Source organism: Trachurus trachurus, assembly GCF_905171665.1.
Source record: "Trachurus trachurus genome assembly, chromosome: 4".
In the NCBI taxonomy this organism is placed as follows: Eukaryota; Metazoa; Chordata; class Actinopteri; order Carangiformes; family Carangidae; genus Trachurus; species Trachurus trachurus.
The window spans coordinates 27857992-27880296 of record NC_139898.1 but is presented as its reverse complement, the minus strand read 5'-3'; the positions used below and the strand labels follow the sequence as shown (position 1 = coordinate 27880296).

At 39.5% G+C, this 22305-nt stretch overlaps 1 protein-coding gene across 1 annotated transcript in view; it reads left to right on the top strand.

Annotated features, from left to right (window-relative positions):
* Positions 1-21817, top strand: part of LOC310985214 (transmembrane protein 69-like) — a 397249-nt gene extending 375432 nt beyond the window's left edge. The window contains exons 2-4 of the mRNA XM_083970741.1: positions 19549-19630; positions 20184-20228; positions 20346-21817. Of these exons, the coding sequence (XP_083826867.1) occupies positions 20184-20228; positions 20346-21086 (786 nt within the window). The 5' untranslated portion in view covers positions 19549-19630 and the 3' untranslated portion in view covers positions 21087-21817. The remainder of the gene's footprint in view (positions 1-19548; positions 19631-20183; positions 20229-20345) is intronic.
* Positions 21818-22305: the final 488 nt, after the last annotated feature.

Below are 22305 nucleotides of genomic sequence, written 5' to 3'. Positions count from 1 at the left end.
CACCTGCTGGCTTATACCAACATCCCTTTCTCTTTCTTTTATTTTTTAGTATGTTTTTATTTAAACTTGTATTATAAGTATTTTATTCTATTTATTGCACCCCACACTTTCTTTCTTTCTTCTTTCTTCTCTTGGATATGTTTGCCTTTGTTACTGTTTTATTGTATATTATGTACTGAGTATGGATGTTTTACATGTACTGTACATGGCAGCTGTTACAACTCCCTTCTCTGCCCAAGACAAATTTCCCCTGGTGGGACAAATAAAGTTTATTTGATTTTGATTTTGATTCGAACACAACACGTCAGGACTTTCTCACTGCAGAACAACTGTTGTGTTGTGTTGAAAGAGTGGAGTCAGTGGAAGAATCTGTGGATACATATTTTGTCATCATCTATTTTTCTTTTAGAGGATTTATTCTGCAAGACACACAGGTTATCATCTTAAAAACAGTTGTAAGTGCCCTTTTTGTAGTTGTTTGTTTTGTCAAGCTGCTTTATTTCAACTCGACGAAACATGGAAAGTATCACCGCACTTTTCTTTTGCTGTTCTCTTAAACTGATGGTTAAAAATCTGAACGGATCAACATCCCAGCTCCTTCCTTCCTCCTCCTTCCTCCTCTCCGATCGACAGACGCTCCTCTCCTCTCCTCTCCTTTCCTCTCCTCTGCTCTCCGGTGCTCGGAGGTTGAGGGTGGTTAGATTAGTCTAAGAGCTGAGAGCAGCCAAGTCTCACAAACAGGATTTAGCATGTTGTCTCACAGTGGCAGCACTGCCTGGGATCACATGGTACTGATGAGCCCTGGGGCATAACATGCTTATGGCAGATACACTGCGATTTAGGGAGACAGGAGAAGTGCAGAGTACACCAACTTAACATGTGTGCATTTGTTAACAGTGCACAAAGTTGAGATGTTGGCATCTTTAAATGAGTCAACAATGTTGCGAGGCTTTACCTCTGCGCTGTGTATAAATCTCTTAATGCACATTACAGGCTTTTCAGAGTTGCCAGCTGATTAGCCCCTCTCAAGACGATTTTTGCCATCCTTAAAATATTTTTTTTCTTACATACAGTGCATTTTTTTTCTCCTCACAAGGTACCAAACCTCCTTTCCTTGCAAAAAAATATATATGCACTAGCACTAATTTTTTAAGCAGAGGAATCACCCCACTGGTTTCTGCTGAAGTGAGATTTGGCTGCAGAGACCGCGTTGGTTCCAGAAATTCAAACCTCATACCATTCCAGCCCGGGCTTATCCTAAGCTTGTTAGTATGTGTGATGCCGGGACCGATAGGGACCTCTACATTACCATAACGCTGCTGAATTAACTATGATCTTCCTCTGCACCGGGAGAGAGAAAAAACTGGCCCACAGAAGTTTTTTTTTTTTGCAATATGCTGTGCAGGATATTATGATAACATGCTATAATAAATGTTTATAATCTACTTAGTGGAGGACCAGGGTTCAAATATGTTTCTATATTAGGCTTATTAATGCTCCCACAGATTTCCCCGTTCCACCGAGTGAAATATGCACACTTAACCAGAAAACGGAGAAATAAAAGGTCTCGGAGCGATGATTAATTAAAGCCTGAGATCGTGCGGAAAGTGCTTGCACCAAATACTGAGGACAGGTCCACGTTATTGTCTCTGAGTTTTACATCATCACACCTGGATTTACACCCATTCATATTATTTACAATAAATGAATCTTCCTTCTTCTGGCCGTGCCACACACTAGGCCAGCTGCTGAAGAAAATAAAGACAAACATGCAGATGTTTGTAAAGAAGCTGCACAAACAGGACGATGGTGTGTCACTGTTTCTAAAGTTGAACCGGAAACAAAAAAGTTTCTCTTTGTTGTTTTGTGGTTAGTTCCTCAACATTAAGTCTGTTCCCTCTTACGCAGCTTTAAGGTTACAGGGAATAAAAAAAACCCATCATGTATAATCTGTGTTGGTTTGTTCCATCTCTATAAAAAAAACTTTTAGAGGTTTCGTGCATCACTTTCTAGTATACTGTAGATTTTCCCCAAATCCAGTCGATCTTGCTCAATGATTTTTTGAAAGTGTTGGGATCTCCTCAAGAGTTTAGAATAAAACTTCTGCTCAGTTTGGATGAAGTTTGTGATGTTTAAAGGGACAGGTTGACTTTTTTTTCAAGTATTTTTGGGGACTTTTAGGCCTTTAATTGATACAACAGCTGTAGAGAGACAGGAAATGGGGAGACAGGGAGAGTGGGAATGTCATGCAGCAAGGGGCCGCTGGTGGAATCGAACCAGGGCCGCTGCAGCAAGGACTACAGCCTCTTTTATGGGGCACCAACTGGGTTGACTAGTTAGGAATCGATTTGCTACGTGAAGACATGAAGGTGGACTCTGAGGCTAACAGTTTCCATCTGTTTCCAGTGTTTGTGCTAAGCTACGCTAACTGGCTTCTTTGGTTCAGAATCAAACTGTGGCACTTATCTGAAACATCCCTTTGACTTTTCATCGCAAAGAGTCTCACTTTACCTCAGGATGTTTTTGTTTTGTCACCTGTAAATAAATGAAAAATCAATCACAACAGCAGCAGCGGCGGCGGCGGCTCAGCGTCGTCGTCCTCTGACCTGCTCTCTGTTAATCTGACTGCTGAATGTTTCTGTGGAAACACACCAAGCGGCTTCTCCAACTCACTGGAGACGCATTAGAGGATACGCACTCCTAAAGTATCCTTATTATGCCGCTCGTCTTATTTTTGATAAACAGTAATTTGGTGTCATGGAGGACAGCGAGGAGTGAATGGGACTTGTCTGTCTATCTGCCTCGGTGCCATTCACACCATTCCTCTGTTGGGTTAAGACTCCCCTCTCTCTCACTCTCTCTCTGCCTCTCTCTCTCTTTCTCTGTGTTGACACATATACATATCACACACCGGGATTAGCATGACGGTGACTGTAACAAACCTCTTTTTTGAAAAAAAAAAAAAAAAAAAAAAAAAGAAAGGGGGGAAAAAGCAGCCTATTCTATAGTGGAGGTGCCCAGCCAGAAAATAGCATACTTAGACAACAATGGCGTGGTAAGTACCTTAGCAAGGATCAGCGCTGGCAGAGTGAAACACATTACAAAACAATGGCTGACTGCCTGCCTGCTTGGCTGCTTGGCTGCCTGTCAGGAGCTGTGGAGCTGCCATGAGCTGCCATGCTGTTATTTGTCAGGGGAGAGAAAAGGAGACAGAGACACACATCATCATCTTGCTCCTCATCGCCATAAACACTGGTGTGAATGACTGGTCACAGCGAGTATAATCCCGCCTGCAGACATATCTCCCATGATCCCCCCCCTCCACCACCCCCCCAGCACACACACACACATTCTGCAAAGTGTGTGATGTTGTTCCACTACATGACAACAACATGGATGTGGATATGGAGGTGACGAGTGTAAGGATATAAAAGTGTGTCTCACTTGATCCTTGAGCTCAATATCCTGTTTGTCTGTTTTTTTTTTATTATACACGTGAGGTGAGTGATGATAATCTTGACCCCGTGGGTTTAAAAACATACACATTATTATATAATAAAGACTAAAATAGATGACAAACATGTGCAGATATTCATCGGTTAATCCGACTGACTCATTTAAATAATTTTCTCAGCGAGAAAATATCAAAATTTCAGCTAAAATTTAAAAATCTGCTGCTTTTCTTAGTTTTAAATCATTTAAAACTGAGTGTATTTTGGCTTTCTCATTCACCTGTGATGTTTTCCCCGCTTCGCTTACATCAAAGAATCCATTAATCGAAAGATTAATCAGAAAATAATCAATAACAAGAGCTAAATATGAATATATAAGACAAGAGTAATGTATATTTATTTTACAAATGGACAGAAACTGTTCAACTACGCTGAAGACACAGGTCTGGAAAAATGCTGACCATAAAAGATTAATAATCCAAAACAAATTAAAAATCACAATCCTAATTTAAAGAAGAGGAAGAAGAAGAAAAAAAGACAAATAATCCTGCCTGCTGTTAAATAATGCGAAAATAACACCGAGAATATCAAGCAATTATTAACCTCCATATCATAACGTTCAGAATTACACATTTACATTCCAATATTTTGATAGGATCTAAATCAGGAAGTCAAATATATTCCAGTTTTATTATTGGGCCAATAATGAGTAGAGATTGTTTAATGCCAGTTAAAAGAGGAAAAGGGCTTCTGTAAGTAGAAGAAGGAGGGGGTGGAGGGGGGCAGGGGGGGCGTTACTAATGATATAAGAGCGAATGTTGGAGCATCTCCTGGAAATCTGGCAGAAATCCTAATGTCGCTCCTGTCCCCCCTTTTAATGCAAACCAAATGAGCCTGCACTGTAATAAGAAGCTTCCCAGAATTAGTTTCCGTTTGCAGAAAATTGCAAGAAAAAAAAAAAACCCTAGTACTTTTATCTATGAATTTCACTCTAGCACAAGCAAAAAAAAAAAAAAGGCAGACCCTCCTCCGACATTATTTGGATGACGTTCCATCAGTAGCAGCAGCAAGAAATAACATTGTGCAAATTCTATGCATGTTAATGATAAATAGGAATCCACCTGCTCACAGATAAAATGAGTTTAATTTCCCCCCACCTCCCCGCTCCCCGCTCCTCCTCCTCCGACACCCTCGCCCATGTGCCTGCCTGGCCTTTTAGAAATTACTTATGCACAGCTATTATTAAAATAGGGCCAGAGCAAATGAGAAAGAAGTGCTATCTCTGGAGAGAGTGGCTGGGTTTAGACTCTTGCTGCTGCTGCTGCTGCTGCTGCTGCCAGGACTCTGCTTCACACAGTCAGCATTTCCTCCTCACACACACACATACACACATACATGCATGTGCACGTATGCAAACACACACCGGACAGGCGCTTGTGTGTGCACACACACCTCACACCACCTCCTCGCAGCTCCTGTGGCAGCTCTGACCCTGTGTTTACTAAATTAATCCAAATCCTTTTTTTTTTTTTTTTTGGTGGGAGTTTTACACTGTAATGGAATTTGCAAGCTTTGTGAGAACATCAATGTGTGTGTGTGTGTGTGTGTGCGTGTGCTAACATGCACGTGTCCATGTGTGTGTGTGTTCCAGTTTGTACACTTTGGGTGTGCACGCTTGTTTTGTATCCAAGCGTAATTTTGTTGTTGGAGGGAAATTTCCTTCGGGTGTACAATGTGCTTGTCCCTGCATCTTCAGAGTCGCTGAGGATGTAACAATTGAATGCTGAAGGCTTGGAAAGTATCAGTCATAAGTGGTGACTAGAATATTTAAATATGCATGGAGGGATGGAGGGGAAAATAAGAAGAAAAAGAAAAACTGGGGGAAGGAGAGAAAGAACACAGGCCTGGGATAAGACAGAGAAAAGGTCAGAGGAAGTGAGTGTTTTTGCAGACAGGACCGTGTGTGTGCTGCCTGTACCTCTGCTCCATTAGCAAATCAACAGATTCCCTCTCGTCTCTCTCACTTCGGCCATGAACACTTCCAGGACATTCATCCTTTTCATCCACACAAGCTGAAGGATGTTCTGATGTGGTGCTGCCTGCCTGCCTGCCTCTCTCCAAACCTGAACTCAATAATGAGTGTAGCAGGGAGAAAAAAAAAGGGTTACAACATCGCAAACTAGAACTCATTAGTGGAAAAAAAAAAATCCAAATTAGAAGTGAATTGAACACTCAAAGGTGGCGTCCTGACATTGTGTGAAATTAAAAGCTGCCTAGCTGCTGGGGAAAGACAGAAGACAGGGTCACACGCTGATAATAAGGCCGTCAAAACCATATGGCAAAATCAATGTTTTAAGCTTTACGCATTTTAGATTTAAAAAAAAAGAAGAAGAAAGAAACATCAGTACAGTGCATTCAGAGTGAGCGGCGGTGGTGAACACCAAATGCCCCCTCGTGAAATGAATAGAATTACACCAAACATTATGCCATTAGGCTGTGAGGAATAACTCAGAGGACACACGGAACAATGATGTGCAGACTTGTTTGCATTTTGTCTTGGGGCTCCCCCGCTGTGTGTGTGCTTTCTAATGACTGCTCGCTGGGAAGGGGAGAAAAAAAAAAAAGGCCCCCAGGGGATGTTAAGACTCTTAATAAATGAGGTTCGCTCTCCACTTCACGTTCTCTCAGAGCAGCAATTATGTCAAAACAGTGTTTATAGTTGTAACAGTAAAGAATATTTCTGTCCTGTGGAAACGGGGGCTCTGACAGGTTCTCTGAGGCTAAAATTGCTATGGCGCTTTGTGATGATGTCACCACATTATGTTTCTAAATGATATGCTCTGGTTTACAAATACTACGGGTATTATTATTATTATTATCATTATTATTATTACTACTACTGCACGTGTAAGCTGAACAAAAACCTTGAAGACGTACTAATGTGTTGACACGCTTCATTTGATGTCTTACACTATGTAGTTTAAACATGAGTGACGTACGTATGCAAAATACTGCATGCGTAGAGTGATGTCAGAACTGTAACTTTAAGGCAATTAATTCAGTAGTTGATTAAAATAAAAAGTAATTTTGATAATAAATTAATATTGAGTACATTTTTAAACAAAAAAGTGAGAAAAAAAAGTGAAAAAAAATACTGTGAACGCATCACATCTGGATTCGTGGAAACTATGATCACCGTGTTTCATTATTACTGAACCAACAAAGCAACAATTAACTGGAAAATAAGTGACACATTGATGGATAATGAAAATAATTGTTAGGTGCAGCTCTAATGGATTCACCGCATAAAAGACGGTGGGAATTAATACAGATTCACTGAGGAAAAGCATCTGTTCTAATGACACTAAAGGGCTTTGGGACATTGTCCTCTCTATGGACGTGGAGGTGCTCTCACTCGAAATTTTGAAAAATGACCCTGATGTGCACGTCGTCACTAAAAGAAGAAATAAATTACACAATCTCATGAACATAAAAAGATGGGAGAGAAAATGAGAGAGAGGGTGGTGGGAAGGGGAAATAAAGGAGAGAAACAAGAGTAGACATCGCGCCTTGACTGTAAACTGCAGAGCTATGTTGGTGTTTCATGTCCTCATTTATGTCAAAATTGTTTGATTTCTATATTTCCAGACTTTAAAAGTCCCAGTATACAGTATAAAGGTAGATGTTTGTATTAAAGCTCCATACGGTAGATGTTTGTATTAAAGCTCCATACAGTATAAAGGTAGATGTTTGTATTAAAGCTCCATACAGTATATTTTTGTATTAAAGCTCCATACGGTATAAAGCTTATCCATGTGTAGTGGCAGCCTGTATTCAGAAACTGAGCCTTTAAAAACCAGGGTAACACATTAGTTAAGCATTAAATACTGAATTAATCATTTATAACACATGAATACTCATTAGTATGAGTTTATAAACACAGTTAAAAATGTTTTACTCATCATTGATAACCACTAAATGCATTTATAAACTACATACTAACGAGTATTTGTGCATTATAAATGAAGAATTCAGTATTTATTAATGCTTAACTAATGCTTAATAGTGTGTACTTATTATAAAGTGTTACCAAAACCAGCCGTCACAACTTCCTGTAACATTGTGATGTCACAAGAAAGGCAGTCACCCAAAGCCCCGCCCACCACCACCTGGACCCCTCTGCAGGATTTAGTTTCTCTAGTGTTTCACCTGAAATCTGCTCAGTTTTATTCAATCACGCAAACAAAAACAGTCAGCCAATCAGAGGAGAGTCTCAGAGCTTTCTCTTTTCTGATTGGCTCTTTTGTTTTTTAAATTGGTTTTGTAAGCATGCACTCAAGTACTGAAACAAATAGTACCACATAGCACTATTGCTATAGATTGAAGCTAACATCTGTGCAGTTTGTATCTTGGCTGTTTAGTGTGAATACATAAAATGAAATAAAATCACAATCCAGCTCCAATTCACTTCACTTTTCCTTGTTATTGGCCAAGAAGATACCTCGTTCTCATTCTCCACTGCGTCTGTTTTGATGGGTCTTGATAGCTGAAGTGCCTTTCAGTCTAAACCCATGTAATAAAAGCGTGGCCTTGATGGTTGGAGGCTGGAGGGAGAATCACTCTGCCTGGTTAGTGATCCAGCCCCGCGGTTAAAGTCACAACACCACTGTAAGATAGCTACATGTACCTAGCTGTGTGCTGGATTAGCCGCCGCTGCTGCTGCTGCTGCCGTGGACCAGTTCTGGATGACTACAGAAATAATTTCAGGAAGTTTGAGTCTCTGTGGAGTATTGTGACAGCGCCGAGACGAGGGCCAGTGACAGCGACGGAGTGAGGGTCTGATTGAATGGCAGCAGAGGACCGTACATCTTTAAATTCCTCATTATCCACTAACACACAGACACCACGTCTGCTCCTATTCCATTACTTACTCCTCCGTATTGTCATGCTCCGAGAATTCAATGTAGTACCTTTTATTGTAGAAAATGAAAAATGTCATTTTCCCCCTTCTCTCTCTCTCCCCCTCTCCTAACACTAATTTAAAATGTCTCATCTCCCTCTGCGTGTTCAACAGTCTGATTGCCTCAGTGCTGAAGAAAGAGGCCTAAGAGGAGGAATCCCCTCTCTTTGTGAAAAGGAGTCCAGGTGGGAGCAGAGGAGGAGGAGGAGGAGGAGGAGGAGGAGGAGGAAAATGGAGTGGGATGATTCATGAAGGCGAGAATCTGCAGCTTCATCAGAGTCGGTCAAGCAGGACAGCTGCTGCCGCTGACCCCCCGAACCGGCGCCGAGACCCACACACCTTCAAGGACTAAAGGTCTTCTTATTCTTTTCCCTCCAGCAGTCACACCTCTCACCCTCCTTCTGTCCGTCTTTCTTTTCTTTCTCTGCCACTTTTTCACTCTCAGCTTATTGCAACAGTGCAGGGTCAGGACTTCAGGTCCCTGAGAAATAAAGTCCTTCAGGTCTGCAGAAAAGGACTGTGATGAGGTGGTGTCTCCGCAAGCTCCAGCACCGACACACGAATATCGCGCCCGTGTTGCGAGTTTGTGAATGCACGATGGAGGTGTGGTAAACAGTGAGATGACTGTGGCCGATTCCTCCAGGAAGCAAAAAGCAGCAACAAAAACTAAATATGGTTAAGTCTCTTTTTGGGAAAAGTGTTATTTTGCTTTCCTGCGCTTCATAATTTACACATTTGTCATTTACTCACATCTAAAATGCGGATAAATTGAATTCACACTGATTTACTCACTGTTAAATTCATATACAAGATGCTTTATGGAGCTATAACTGGTTTATTTCATTAAAATGTTCTGCCAAGCCATCATTAAAGCAAATATAACAAATCTTACACGATAGTTAACTTTGTGTTGTTTGGACAAAGGAGCTGAAAATGTCACCTTTGGCTCTGAGAAAGTGTGACGTACATTTTTCCACAATACTTTGACATTTTACTGACAATACGATTAATTCACTAATCAAGAAGATAATTATTAGTTGCAGGATTTCCTTTTTCTTTGCCTATCATTATGTTCGTACCTAATGTTCCTCAACATGTTGTTTTTGTACATATTTTTCATTTCATATTTTATCCTGGTTTATAAAAAAACTAAATAAATGACTAATTAAATGGATTTTCTTTCTTTTCTTTTTTTTTTTTTGCTTCTTTACAGGATTTAGTAATGGAATATATTTCTTCTTTTGTCTGTTTGTTTTTCACAATAAGATCTAAATCGTTTTTCCATTTTGTTGCATCCCCAACTTTCTAAAACAAACCTCATGAGTTTTAAATAAATCCGGGTGTTAGTCATAGACATCATATTGACTCAGTGCAGCTGATGAACTGATGAACAGTGTGTACGACAGCTGTTACTGATCCAGGGTCCCGAGTGAAGTGAAGTCTCAGGGACACAGATCTTCTAGCGGCGTCTCTGCTGTTGAGAGAAACCACAAGATGTTTCATAGATCAAAACATGTAAAACGATGATGTTTATAAAAAAAATGCATCTGTCTGTTTCTCGGGCTCATTCACAGATAAATCTCAATATATAAATCCTAAATAAAATACTACTATCCCTGGTTCAGACAAAGACAGACAGCTGCAGCAGTCGCCTACTACCATGTTCTCTGTCCTGAAACCTGCTGCTGCTGCTGCTGCTGCTGCTGGCGTCCACACACACAGTGTCCCACTGCCCTCCAGTGCAGCTCTGCAGAACTGCAGCTCTGATGCACCTGCACACAGCGGTGAGCAGTTTCTCATTTCTTCTGTAGCTCCACCTGGACTTGGAGAAACATCTTGTGAGAAACCAAAACCAAGTATTATCCATCCAGCTTCTTCCCTAAGGCTGTGAGGTTGATGAATTCCCTTCCATCATTACCTGCAACAAAGCACTGACTTGCACTTTAGTCCACACATACACTCTCTTGCACTGACTATTTGCCATTTTTTATGAATGTACTATCTTATCTTATTTATTTCTGTTTATAGAAATGTCTGTTTTTAGTTTGTGCCTGTTTTTTTAGATTGTGCACATTCCTTGCTTTTATATTTGTTTACTTTTTATCTGGGACCTGGGTACAGATTTCGTTCTGTCATGTTTAACATGTGGAATCAATTCAATTCAATTCAAACAACTTTATTAATCCCACAGGGGGCAATTCATTTGCACACACTTTGACTTTGATCCAGGGCGACGAGGTTGACATTGTTGACACCTATAAGTATTTAGGAACGGTGTTTGACTCTAAACTGAAGTTCGATGTAAACACTGAGAATATTATGAAGAAGGGCCGACAGAGGATCTACTTGTTACACTGCAAAAAACTCAAAATCTTTCCAAGAATATTTGTCTTATTTCTTGTCAAAATGTCTAATTTCTAGTCAAAACTAATCTCTTTTCACTTAAACTAAGACTCATCACCTAAAAATTAACTTGTTTTGAGATAATTTTCACTTTTTTCAAACAAATTTTCACTTGAAATAAGTAGAAAAATCTGCCAGTGAAAGCAAGTTTTTTGTGCTTGTAATAAGGAAGAAAAACTTGCTCCACTATCAGATTTTTCTACTTATTTCAAGTGAAAATCTGCTTGAAGGAAGTAATTAGTGTCTAAAAACAAGCTACTTTTTATGTGATGAGTCTTATTTTAAGTAGAATGAGATTTGTTTTGACTAGAAATGACATTTTTGACTTGAAATGAGACAAATATTCTTGGTAAGATTTTGAGTTTTTGCAGTGATAAGAAGGCTAAACTCTTTTAATGTCTGTAAGGAGATCCTGTGTGTGTTTTATCAGTCTTTTATTGAGTATTTTAACATTTTCTTTTATTTGTTGGTTTGGTGGTCTTTCTATCAAGGACAAGAATTGCCTCTATAATATCGTGAAGATGTGCATCCGCCAGAGAGACCTGAGTTCTCAGTGGGAGAGACAGGTGATCAAAAGAGCACGGGGAATAGTTTCCCAACACCACATCCTGTCCTCTGACTTTGTTTTAATGCCATCAGGCCGTTGCCTTGTCGCACCACTTGTTGGGACCAATCGTCGGGCGAAATCCTTTATTCCCTCTGCCATCAGGTTGTTAAACCTGGATGGTATGTGAAATGAAGAAGCACTTTATATTTATGGTATTTACTGTTGCTATTTATTTATGGTGCCATGTATCACTGTGTTATATATTTATTTACTGATGTGCTGTGAGAGTCTGTGCCACATACTGATTACCTGAGATGGATTTGTTTGTCTCCCTCTTCTTCCTTTTATCTGTCTTTTAATGAAACTAAAGTCTCCTGAACTGAATTGCCCCTCGGGGATAAATAAAGTTGTCTGAATCTGAATCTGAATCTGAATCTGAATCTGAATCTGGCAGCGCCGCTCACAACTGAAAAAAAAAACCCCAAAAAGCTTCAGCATTACTTGCATCTAAGAAAAATCAAATGTAAAAAACAAATAAAACACTTCCAGTATATAAGTAGATAAAACACAAGCATGGCCAATCACATGCATTCTCAGTAAATGCATCACCTGTGAAGATGGGTTTGACAATGTGGTCATGTGGCTTTGGACCAGTGGAAACTAACGGGGAAGAGGAGATCTGAATGTTTGTGAACTGAAGAGTGGCAACAGGAGGCAGTTTTAAAAGTGACTATTTAAAAAGTCATACAGAGAGAGCAATGTTAATAAAAAAAAACAGCAAGAAGTCAGACACACAATGGATGAATGCCACATTTCTGTAACTGAGGTTGTGTCATGGATTAGTTTGTCTCCAAGCATGCATGGTTTTAAAAAATGACCAACAGGTGCTTTGTTGTAAAGATTTACACGTATGTGCAGCACAAAAGCAAAAAACAGTTTTTCCAAAATAAGTATTTGCACTTTGACTTTGAGTGATAGTCAAGTAGTTGAGCATGTTGAACAGTGTATATTCAGTTGCATGATGTCCTACACAAATAAAGCTGCCTTTCTTACTGTCAATAAAGCGTCTAATCAGTAATCACTTAAGCGTCTAATCATTAATTCCACATCATGACAACAACCCCAAACACACAGCCAGAGTCTTCATGAGACACTGAAACTAAATGCTCAGAAGAACTGTATCAGTGTGTGGGATGGTTATACTGACTTTAATTAGATCAACTGGAAAGCAAAAAACTGTTTTAAAGATTATTATTAGATAATAATCCTCACTTTACTTATAATTTGTAGAAATCTTACACAGTTCGTATTGTAAATACAACTTAAAACAAGTCCAAACAGGCCGCCGATGTATCTGTCAGTCTGAGAAATGAGGAACAGTGGCGTCATTAGGCCTATTTTTGGGGGGCTGAAGCCACCCTAAAATATTCTAAAGCCCCCCCAAATAATTTGGTGTTCTTTTATTATGTGACATTTTTTTGTATATGTGACATATAGGCCTATTCTCCTTTTAAGAACCTCAGGTGTCACCGCATTTGTCTCTTGTTATTTCTGATTTGTTTAATTTAATTAGTTAATTAGTTTGTTGTTAAAACCTAGTGACGACCCTGATGAGGAATCAATATGATCAATATGGAGAGATTCATAGACCCATGGCTGAAGTGTCCTACTCAACATGTTGCACTTATTCTAGAGTAAATGTCAAGTTCAGCAGCTTCACTTAAGCGGATGTGCAGCATAAATGATTAAAACCAGAGTTAAATATTAATTTGATGCAGGATCAATTATAAAGTTCCTGTTTTTCTTTTATATATATGCAGTATATAGTATATCTACTGTACTAGACACTTGTTCATCATGGGTTCAAGATTTGCTTTTCTTCGACTGAAGAAAATCTAACAACCTGAATTATTGAAAGTGTGAGCGTGAAATCAGACTGCAATACTTACGCCAGGACTTTGTAGGATGCACAATGGCGCCAGAATAATCCATGTGCTCAGGGGTGCGACCGAAAAGTCCTCCAGTGCTTCTTAACAGGTCTAATGATGACGACCCGCAGAGACACTGCAGCATCTCCCGGAGCCAGAATTCATACAGATTAAGACATCAGGCGCCTGAGACAGGAAGGAAGGAAGGAAGGAAGGACAGGATCAGGAGTGTGTGTGTGTGTGTAAGTGTGTGTGTGTGTGTGTGTGTGTACAGTATTAGATGAAGAGGCGTCTCTGCTGCCTCTATATTAGTGGCTCATCTGCCCTAACAAGATAGAGTGCGACGTGAAGCCTCTCTGCTGCATCACTGATGATGGGACCAGTAATGATTGAGGAGGAAAGCGAGAGGTAGTCAGCTAGCTAAGCCCAAAGTAATCTACTTTGGCACACGGATGGTCGCACGTCCACTGGAGTGTGTGTGTGTGTGTGTGTGTGTGTGTCCAGTTATTAAATCAAACATGTGACACCAAGTAGCTTAAAGCACCAACAAGCCACAAGGCCGTGTTGGTTTTAATTTGCTATAAGTTGAAGGATGAGGGGCAATGTTTCTCTGCACATCCAGGACCTAAACTCCACTGATGTTTTACCATTCAGATAAAAACATGTATCTTTAATGTGATGAAAGAGATAAAAATGATCTTATCTCAAGGCCCTCATACTGATTTTTCTGTAACTTTCCTGAAAGCACTTGAAAAAAATGAAAAATGAAAAAAAAAAAGATGGACATTTTGAAGATGCGCATCACTTTTCAGGGCAACAAAGCAAGATTCCTCTGATGATTCAGATCTTGTGCTATTACCAAGGTTACCAATGATGTTTTCCCACTCTCACATTAAAAGCCATGCCAATAACTTTGGCTTTCACATACAAAAAACATAAAATGAAAATAAAAATCAAACAAATATCTACAATACATTATTATCTAATAATAAATTCAACAGCATGAAAACACATTAAAATAATGACAGCATGCTAATGTTTGTTTATTGATTTGCAAAAAAAAAAAGTGGAGCTGAGGCTGCAGGAAAGCTCATTGGTTTTGCAGATCAATTAATTTGATTATTAGAAAGTTTGGCCCAAAGACGGTGTTGCATAAAAAGGTCAGAGGGTCAAACAAAGGTATCATCCTCATTAGTTGTTACCTTGGCAACAGTAATATGAATGTGTACAGTGTTCCAAAGTGTGATGATGACACAAAAACTATTTAAAATTTAAAAATCAACATTTTGACAACTTTGACAGCTGTTCTGGTGAGTGGCCCTTCCTTTCTCATGTGAAACTGATAAATGTAACTTACCATGATGTTCAGTTAAAGGAGCATTATCGCAAATACAGCAGTAATAGCAATTTAAAAAACTGAAATATGCAATAAATAGGTCGAGGGGAGCCATAACTACATACAAAATATAGCCAACAGTGTAGTGTCTGCAGAATTTATTTTTGTTATGAGACTAAATCCCTCCAACTTCAGGCCTACCGCAATTCGGAGGGACACAGCTCCTTGTAACACATTTATAAACAAAAAACTGTCTGTTACAATATTATGTTATGAAAAAAAAGGTCCAGGGATAAGAATTTAACAGTAGGCTACTACTTATTAAATGCAATTAAAGATATTTTTCATAATTTATAATTTAGAGACAGCAACATCCCAGTGACACAATGGTGATCCATAGGGCCGTTGCTAGGAATTCTGGGCCCCCCCTTAAAGAACACTAAAGTGGGCCCCTCCCCCTAACTTTTCCTTTTTTTTTCTTAGACTACGTATGTATTATCGTTTTTTATTTAGCCTTCTTTGTTTTGATGCTAATGCAGCATTACACTGCAAAAACTCAAGTATCTTAGTAAGAATATTTGTCTTATTTCTAGTCAAAATGTAATTTCTAGTCAAAACAAATCTCATTATACTTAAAATAAGACACATCATATTAAAAGTAGCTTGTTTTTAGACACTTTTTTTGACTTCTTTCAAGCATATTTTCACTTGGAATAAGTAGAAAAAATCTGATAGTGGAGCAAGTTTTTCTTCCTTATTACAAGCACAAAAAACTTACTTTCACTGGCAGATTTTTCTATTTATTGTGAATTTAAGTGAAAATTATCTAAAAACAAGTTAATTTTTAGGTAATGAGTCTTATTTTAAGTGGAAAGAGATTAGTTTTGACTAGAAATGAGACATTTGGACAAGAAATAAGACAAATATTCTTGGAAAGATGTTGAGTTTTTACAGTGTACTATGAGTATTAGTCAGGGTCTTACGCAGAATAAATCAGTCATACAAAGATTAGACTACTGGGGTTTTTTATGGGCCCTACTGGGCGCTGGGCCCCTAGAATTATCATCACCTTTCTCCCCTATACAACGGCCCTGGTGATCCACCAACTGTCTGTCTCGTGTCCTCTTCTTGTCCTCCCTCCAGATCATGACTAAGTGCAAAGAACAGAGTCAGGAGTGGAAAGAGCAGAAGGGAGAGCGGCTGCTCTACCCGGACGTGGTCCCGGTGGTCTGGGGTCTTAAACAGACCACAGAACCCCGGAGGTTGTGCCTAAGACTGACGTGTGGCCCATATCCTTACACTTGTCTAATTCAAGGTTCAGTGTTTATCTGTTGTCATTCTAGACATGCTCTCACATGTAGAGAATATAATGTGTGTTATACAGATGATGATTGTTATTATGCTATTGATTATTGCTCCATCTATCATTCTAGACACGCTCAAATGGAAGCTTATTAATTAGGGAAGTTTTCTATGTTAGGCATAGATATTCTCCATAAAGTGCTGAAAAATAATAATTTTCATGAGAATTTGTCAGGTGAACAGTACTTTTTTTTGTCTTTTTGGGATGTTGAGGGTGATATCTTAAAATCGAGTTGCAACAAACCCTAGAATCTTTTTTTCATGCCTCCCCCTATATGTCAAGATACTCTCTGCCAAATGTTATAGTTGTATGACTATTTATGCCATTGTAGTACCTAAATATTTGCATTTACATAATTTCGCCAGCAAAATTACCCAAGAAGAGGGGTTTTGGCCCCCTGTAGCTTTCCAGCAGCTCGTTGACCGGGTTGTCCACCCAGGTTTTAATCCTTGAAGTTCCTAGATATAATTTCTGGTGTCAAACCTTTTACATTTACAACGCTCCATGTCTGTTTTTTTGCTTTGCCCCCTGGGTACATGTAGAGAATATAATGTGTGTTATACAGATGATGATTGTTATTATGCTATTGATTATTGCTCCATCTCCTCATAAACCATATGATCGAATTAATATGTGACCTTTGACCTTAACCTCTTCTTAATCCACGTGGCTGAGGAGCTCGTCGGTGCTGGTCATTGTGCTCCATGCTGTGCTGATGTACATGTACCCACCACATCTGTACATGCCCGCCCACTTACAGGTCAAAAACTTGCATTAATTGTTGGAACAACACTTTCACTTCTGCCACTTAAACCCCATTAAACACAGTTCACACCAGTGTCTGTTCGCCAGACACCTGATGTGAGTCTGTCAAAGTCTCCATCTGTATTGTTGCATTTTGCCATTAAAAAGCATGTCATGATTTTATATTTTTGTTTCCAGATTATGCAGCAATTGAGCCGAATCAGTTTGTCCTTCTTCCTGCTGGAGATGACCATCAAGCTGCTGGCCCTGGGACTCTCCGGCCCCAACAGTTTCAGCAGCAACGACTGGAACTTGATGGACGTCGTGATATACTGTGGAGAGTCAGTACCACACTGCTGTTGTCTGCTTATGGACAACAGCAGTGTATTGTATCTATTTCTCATATATTTATTTATTAACTTTGCCTTCTACTATTTCATTATACAGGTGCATCTCAATAAATTAGAATATCATGGAAAAGTTAAATTTCCAGTAGTTCTAGTCAGGCAGCCTTAACCAAGTATTGAGTGCATATGGACATACTTTTCAGAAGGCTACATTTCTGTGTTAAAAATGCTTTTTTAAATTTGTCTTTTGTAATATTTACATTTTTTTGAGATACTGATTTTTATAGGTCTTCATTAAATGTAAATTAAATAAATAAAAGCATGAAATGTTTCATTCCATGTGTAATGGATCTATATAATGTATTAGTTTCACTTTTTGAATTGAATTACTGATATGAACTTTTCCATGATATTCCAATTTATTCAGATGCACCTGTATTTAGGGTTTTTAGGACTTCGTACTCACTCTGAAAACTGCATATTCACATTTTTTGGTGATGTCTTCCCTCTTTCCTGGCTGCAACTGTCCCTACAGGTTCATCAGTTACCTTACAACTGACGTTCTTCCTGGTGTCAACACTCCTCTCTATTGGATGTTCTGGATGTTTCGGTTGTTGGCGAGAATACCACGTACCTGTGTCATGCCAAGGTGCTTATCCCCGACAGGAAGTGTTCCCCATGAAGGTGGAACTGTAACTATGATAGATGTGCTTGATTTCATCTAAATAAAATGAAACTACGTACATTAGAGTTGTTTGATTCATCGTTTTTAGTGTTCTAGTTTTATCAGCGAGGTTTTGCAAAGTGGCTCGTCTATCAAAATAAATTATTTAATCTTTAGGATATGTGTTATTCAATGCACTATTCACTACACTGAATTGAGAACGTACTGAAAAATCGAGGCAAGCACATACTTGTGTTACTATAACTTGACATATAATGTGCTACAGTAGGCCTATGCACAATTTGTTGAATAAAATAAACTCCCCTTTTCAAAATCAAGATCGCTGTAATTATTTGCTGGCCTCAATTGGATTTGTTTCCTCTTTTCCATTCAAAGATACAGGGTTCTGACTATCAAATCATTTACTCTGTGTAGGCTATTACTCAGACCATTTTAATGAGCAAGTTTCCTCAATTCAGTGTAGTAAATAGGCCTAATGTGTTGAATAACACATACAGATTTACTTAAAATGGTCTAAGTAATAGGCTACACAAAATAAATGACTTGGTGGTCAGACTTCACCAGTCCACCACAGGGGGGGATATGTTGACAGGTGGAAAAGACAGTCTGAAATTATTTGTTTCCCCTGTAACATTGGCTGTCTAAGAGGAAACATGCTCATATTCACCAAGGTTACCTAAAATGGTCTGAGTAATACACAGAATAAATGACTTGGTGGTCAGACTTCACCAGTCCACCATGGGGAGGGATACATTTCATGGCAGGCAGAAAAGACAGTCTGAAATCATTTGTTTCCCCCTGTAACTTTGGCTGTCTAAGAGGAAACATGTTCATATTCACCAAGGTTACTTAAAATGGTAAAAAAAAGTAATACACAGAATAAATGATGCTGGACATCGACCTGCTGGGCCTCCTCCTCCACAGAGAGGAACACTGCACTTTTAAAACCTCCCTCTGTCGTTGGTTTCCTGAGGACTGACCAGATTTTTTGGCTGGCCCTAATACTACACTCCTGCAAATGGAAAAATAAATCCCCATCAATAGTGTGGTTTTTTTTTAAAGAGCTTAACACAAATATATCACTCACTTCTGCTTTAACAAATATTTTAGTTCCTTAGGTTTACTGGCAGATGGAAATGATACAATTAATGGTATGGTGGAAACTGAAATCCCAACGAGTTACAGTGCCTTCAATTTGTGTTATACCTTTTATTTCATTTATTTTCTATATTTAAAAAAAGAATGCAATGTGTTCCTACTGAGAGTGTATGTAAATTTAAAGATTTTTTTTGGGGAAAAACTGGGTCGTGGGCAAGTGGGAAATAACAATGTCGATGTTTGATACTGTAGTAGTAGCCTACGCTTGTAACGTTACTTGTTGTAACTTATTATTTTAGAGGGAAACCCCTTTTATATACAGTCTATGGGGAAAACAGGTGATTAGAAGAGTAACTTACCGTACAGTACGTGCTAGTAGCATAGACTGTAAGGCTGTGAGACATCCACGGCTCTTATTTTGAAAAGCGGAAATGGTGCCGTAAGCGGCTGATCGTGTTTGTTGTAAAAAGTTAACTGAGTCGTCTTTGTTTGAGAGACGCCTGATCAGAAACTGTTGACTAAAATGTAAAAAGAAAAAATGTAGAAAATGTTATATATTATATCGACATTAGATTCACAGTTTGTTGGGTACTGGTACTCATGGTACTGGCCTTGTGGCGGAACTGAAGTGAGGGAGCGAGACGAACACGGAGGAAATAAACGGTGACACCAGCTGAAAGTCTCTGCAGCTCCTGTCTGAGTGACCCCGAGGAGGAAAATAAAATAAACACTTTACTGGAGAATGAAGGTCTCGTCCTGAAACAGAGGTAACTGTACAGGTTATTTCATAGTGATGTGGTTTATTATATCACGAGGTTTCAAGTTGTGCGACGTTTAACGTTATCCGTTAATTTAGCAATGTATGTGTGTGTGTGTGTGTGTTTGTGTCTGTGTGAGAGAGAGCTCAGAGTGTTAACCTTAACCCATCATTTTCAAAAAATATTGCATTTTATGTACTTTGTGTTGTTTTTGTGTTATTTTCAGTAAAATGTGGCATTTACATTTTTTGCAAATCATCAAATTCTTTGTAGGCTACGTTTTACAGAACATCCCAACTTTAAAGTGAACTGGATATGTTTGGGTTTTTAACTGTTGGTCAAATAAAACAACCAACAAGTGATTTTTCACCATTTCTAACCATTTCTTAAGCAAATTATTGATTGAGAAAATAATGTGGCGATGTATCATTAATTAAAACAATCACCAGTCCATCAGTTTCTGCTTTTCATTTGTCTTTTGTTCTTTTTTTATCTTTTTTTTTATCTTAATACATTAGTCTTTATCTATCCTGCCCAACCTGACCTCTGTTTTGTTTTTCAGATGATCTCTGTCATATTTAGAAGAAGCACCTTAGCAGCCCAGAAGGTAAAGGACTAATATCCTAGCTTCCAAAGCACCAATGTTACATGTAACATCTCCAAAAAAGAAATAAAAGACAATTTATATTCTAACATCAATGTTTTTTTTGTTTTGTCCTCTCAGGTGATTCTCAGGGCAGGTCCTCCACAAAGATGCTGGACATCGACCTGCTGGGCCTCCTCCTCCTCCACAGAGAGGAACACTGCTCTTCTAAAACCTCCCTCTGTCGTCGGTTTCCTGAGGACTGAGCTCCTCCTGAGGAATCAAACCTGCGTCCAACCTCCGTTTCTAGCGAGGAACCAACATTTTCACTCCTCTGCCGTGCGGTTGAAGAAGCGTCTGCAGCCCGAGCCTCCTCCCAGAGAGCTGGACCTGCTGCGCTACGACATGAGGGACTTGTGGAAGAGTCCCAAACCCGCCTTGTACCTGGGCTTTGCGGGTTTGATCCCCTTCGCGGCGCCGACCCTGCTCATGGCCGTGTCCGACGTCTACTTCCCAGAACTGGCCTTTGCTCAGGTGGCCTACGGCGCCTCCATCGTGTCCTTCCTGGGCGGAGCGCGCTGGGGGTTCGCTCTTCCCGAGAGCAGCCCGGCCAAACCGGACTGGATAAACTTGGCCAACAGCGTGGTCCCTTCCCTGTTGGCCTGGGTTGCCATGGTGATGAGCGACAGCATCGTCCCCGCAGGCACCATGGTCATCATGGGTCTGGGAATCTCGCTGCATTATGATCTGTCTCTGCTGCCCACTTACCCCAGCTGGTTCAAAGCCCTGCGCTCCATCCTGACCGCCGTGGCGTTTTTCTCTCTCGTCGGGACGCTGGTGATGCAGGGACTCTACCCGGAGAAGAAGCTGCTTTCAGATTAAATACTGTAAACATTTTTATCCACATTAACTGTCTTAATCAGAGTCCCGTCAGGTTGAAAGTATCATGCCACAAACCGACCTCTAGAAAAACAGCACAGAAAAAATGGTTTCATGTGTCCAGCCTTCACAAATGACATCCAATGACATAGGCTAATGTTTCTTCTTTTCTCATCTGCCACATCCAGACATTATGGTAAAGCCTGAATGTGAGGTATAAATGTGAATATGAGTGTATGATCTTTCACACCATTCAGAGGGAAAGTGCTTGTCTGTAATTTTGAATCCGGCCACTAGAGGCCACCAAAGTCAAAGAATCTCAATAATAAAAACAAACAAGTCCACATTAAAGAATATAAAATAAAGCACTTGTATATCTTAGCAGATGTTCTATTCTTTGACTAAGTGACATTCTACATTCAATCAATATTATTTCAGAGTTTATCAAGTTGGTTACAAATTGATTCTTTAAATTTGGACACCCAGAAGAGTTCAGTCTACAGCAGGGATGTCAAATATCCGGCCCACCAGAGGGTCCAATCCAGCCCGCAGGATGAATTTGCCAAGAGTGATAATTACATAGAAGCCAGAAGAACAACAATATTGTTCAAATATCAAGTATTTTTCTCAAGAAATTTCAGTTTGTTCATAACATGTTTTGTAAAAGGAGGGTTCATTTGCACTAAATCAAAGGGAATATTGAGAGTTCTTGGTATTTATAGGTTATTGTACTATTATTTCACTGGTCCGGCCCACTTGAGATCAAATTGTGCTATAAAATCAGTTTGACACCCCTGGTCTACTGTCTATAAAAAAGAAACATTAAACAATTTTTAACAAGTAAACGGTTTATGGTTTAACTCAGCAATTATAATTTGGAAATTTGAGAGTTTTATCATTTTTAAGTTGTACAGCAGGATCTTTTCCAGCTGGAAAGCAATCCTTTTCTCTCAGTCCCTTTGTCAGTGTAGTATTACAAATTAGCAGCGCCACTCTCTCACTGTGTCCTTTTACATGCTTAGGATCAGACAGCTAAAGTCAGGAGCACTGACATCACAGGGGAAAAGGGTGTTACATAAGATCTGAACTGGAGTAATCTGTACTTTAAGCCTCATGGGCGACTGCACACCATCCAACGGCACAACACACACACACACACACACACACACACACACACACACACACACACACACACACACACACACACACACACACACAGCTC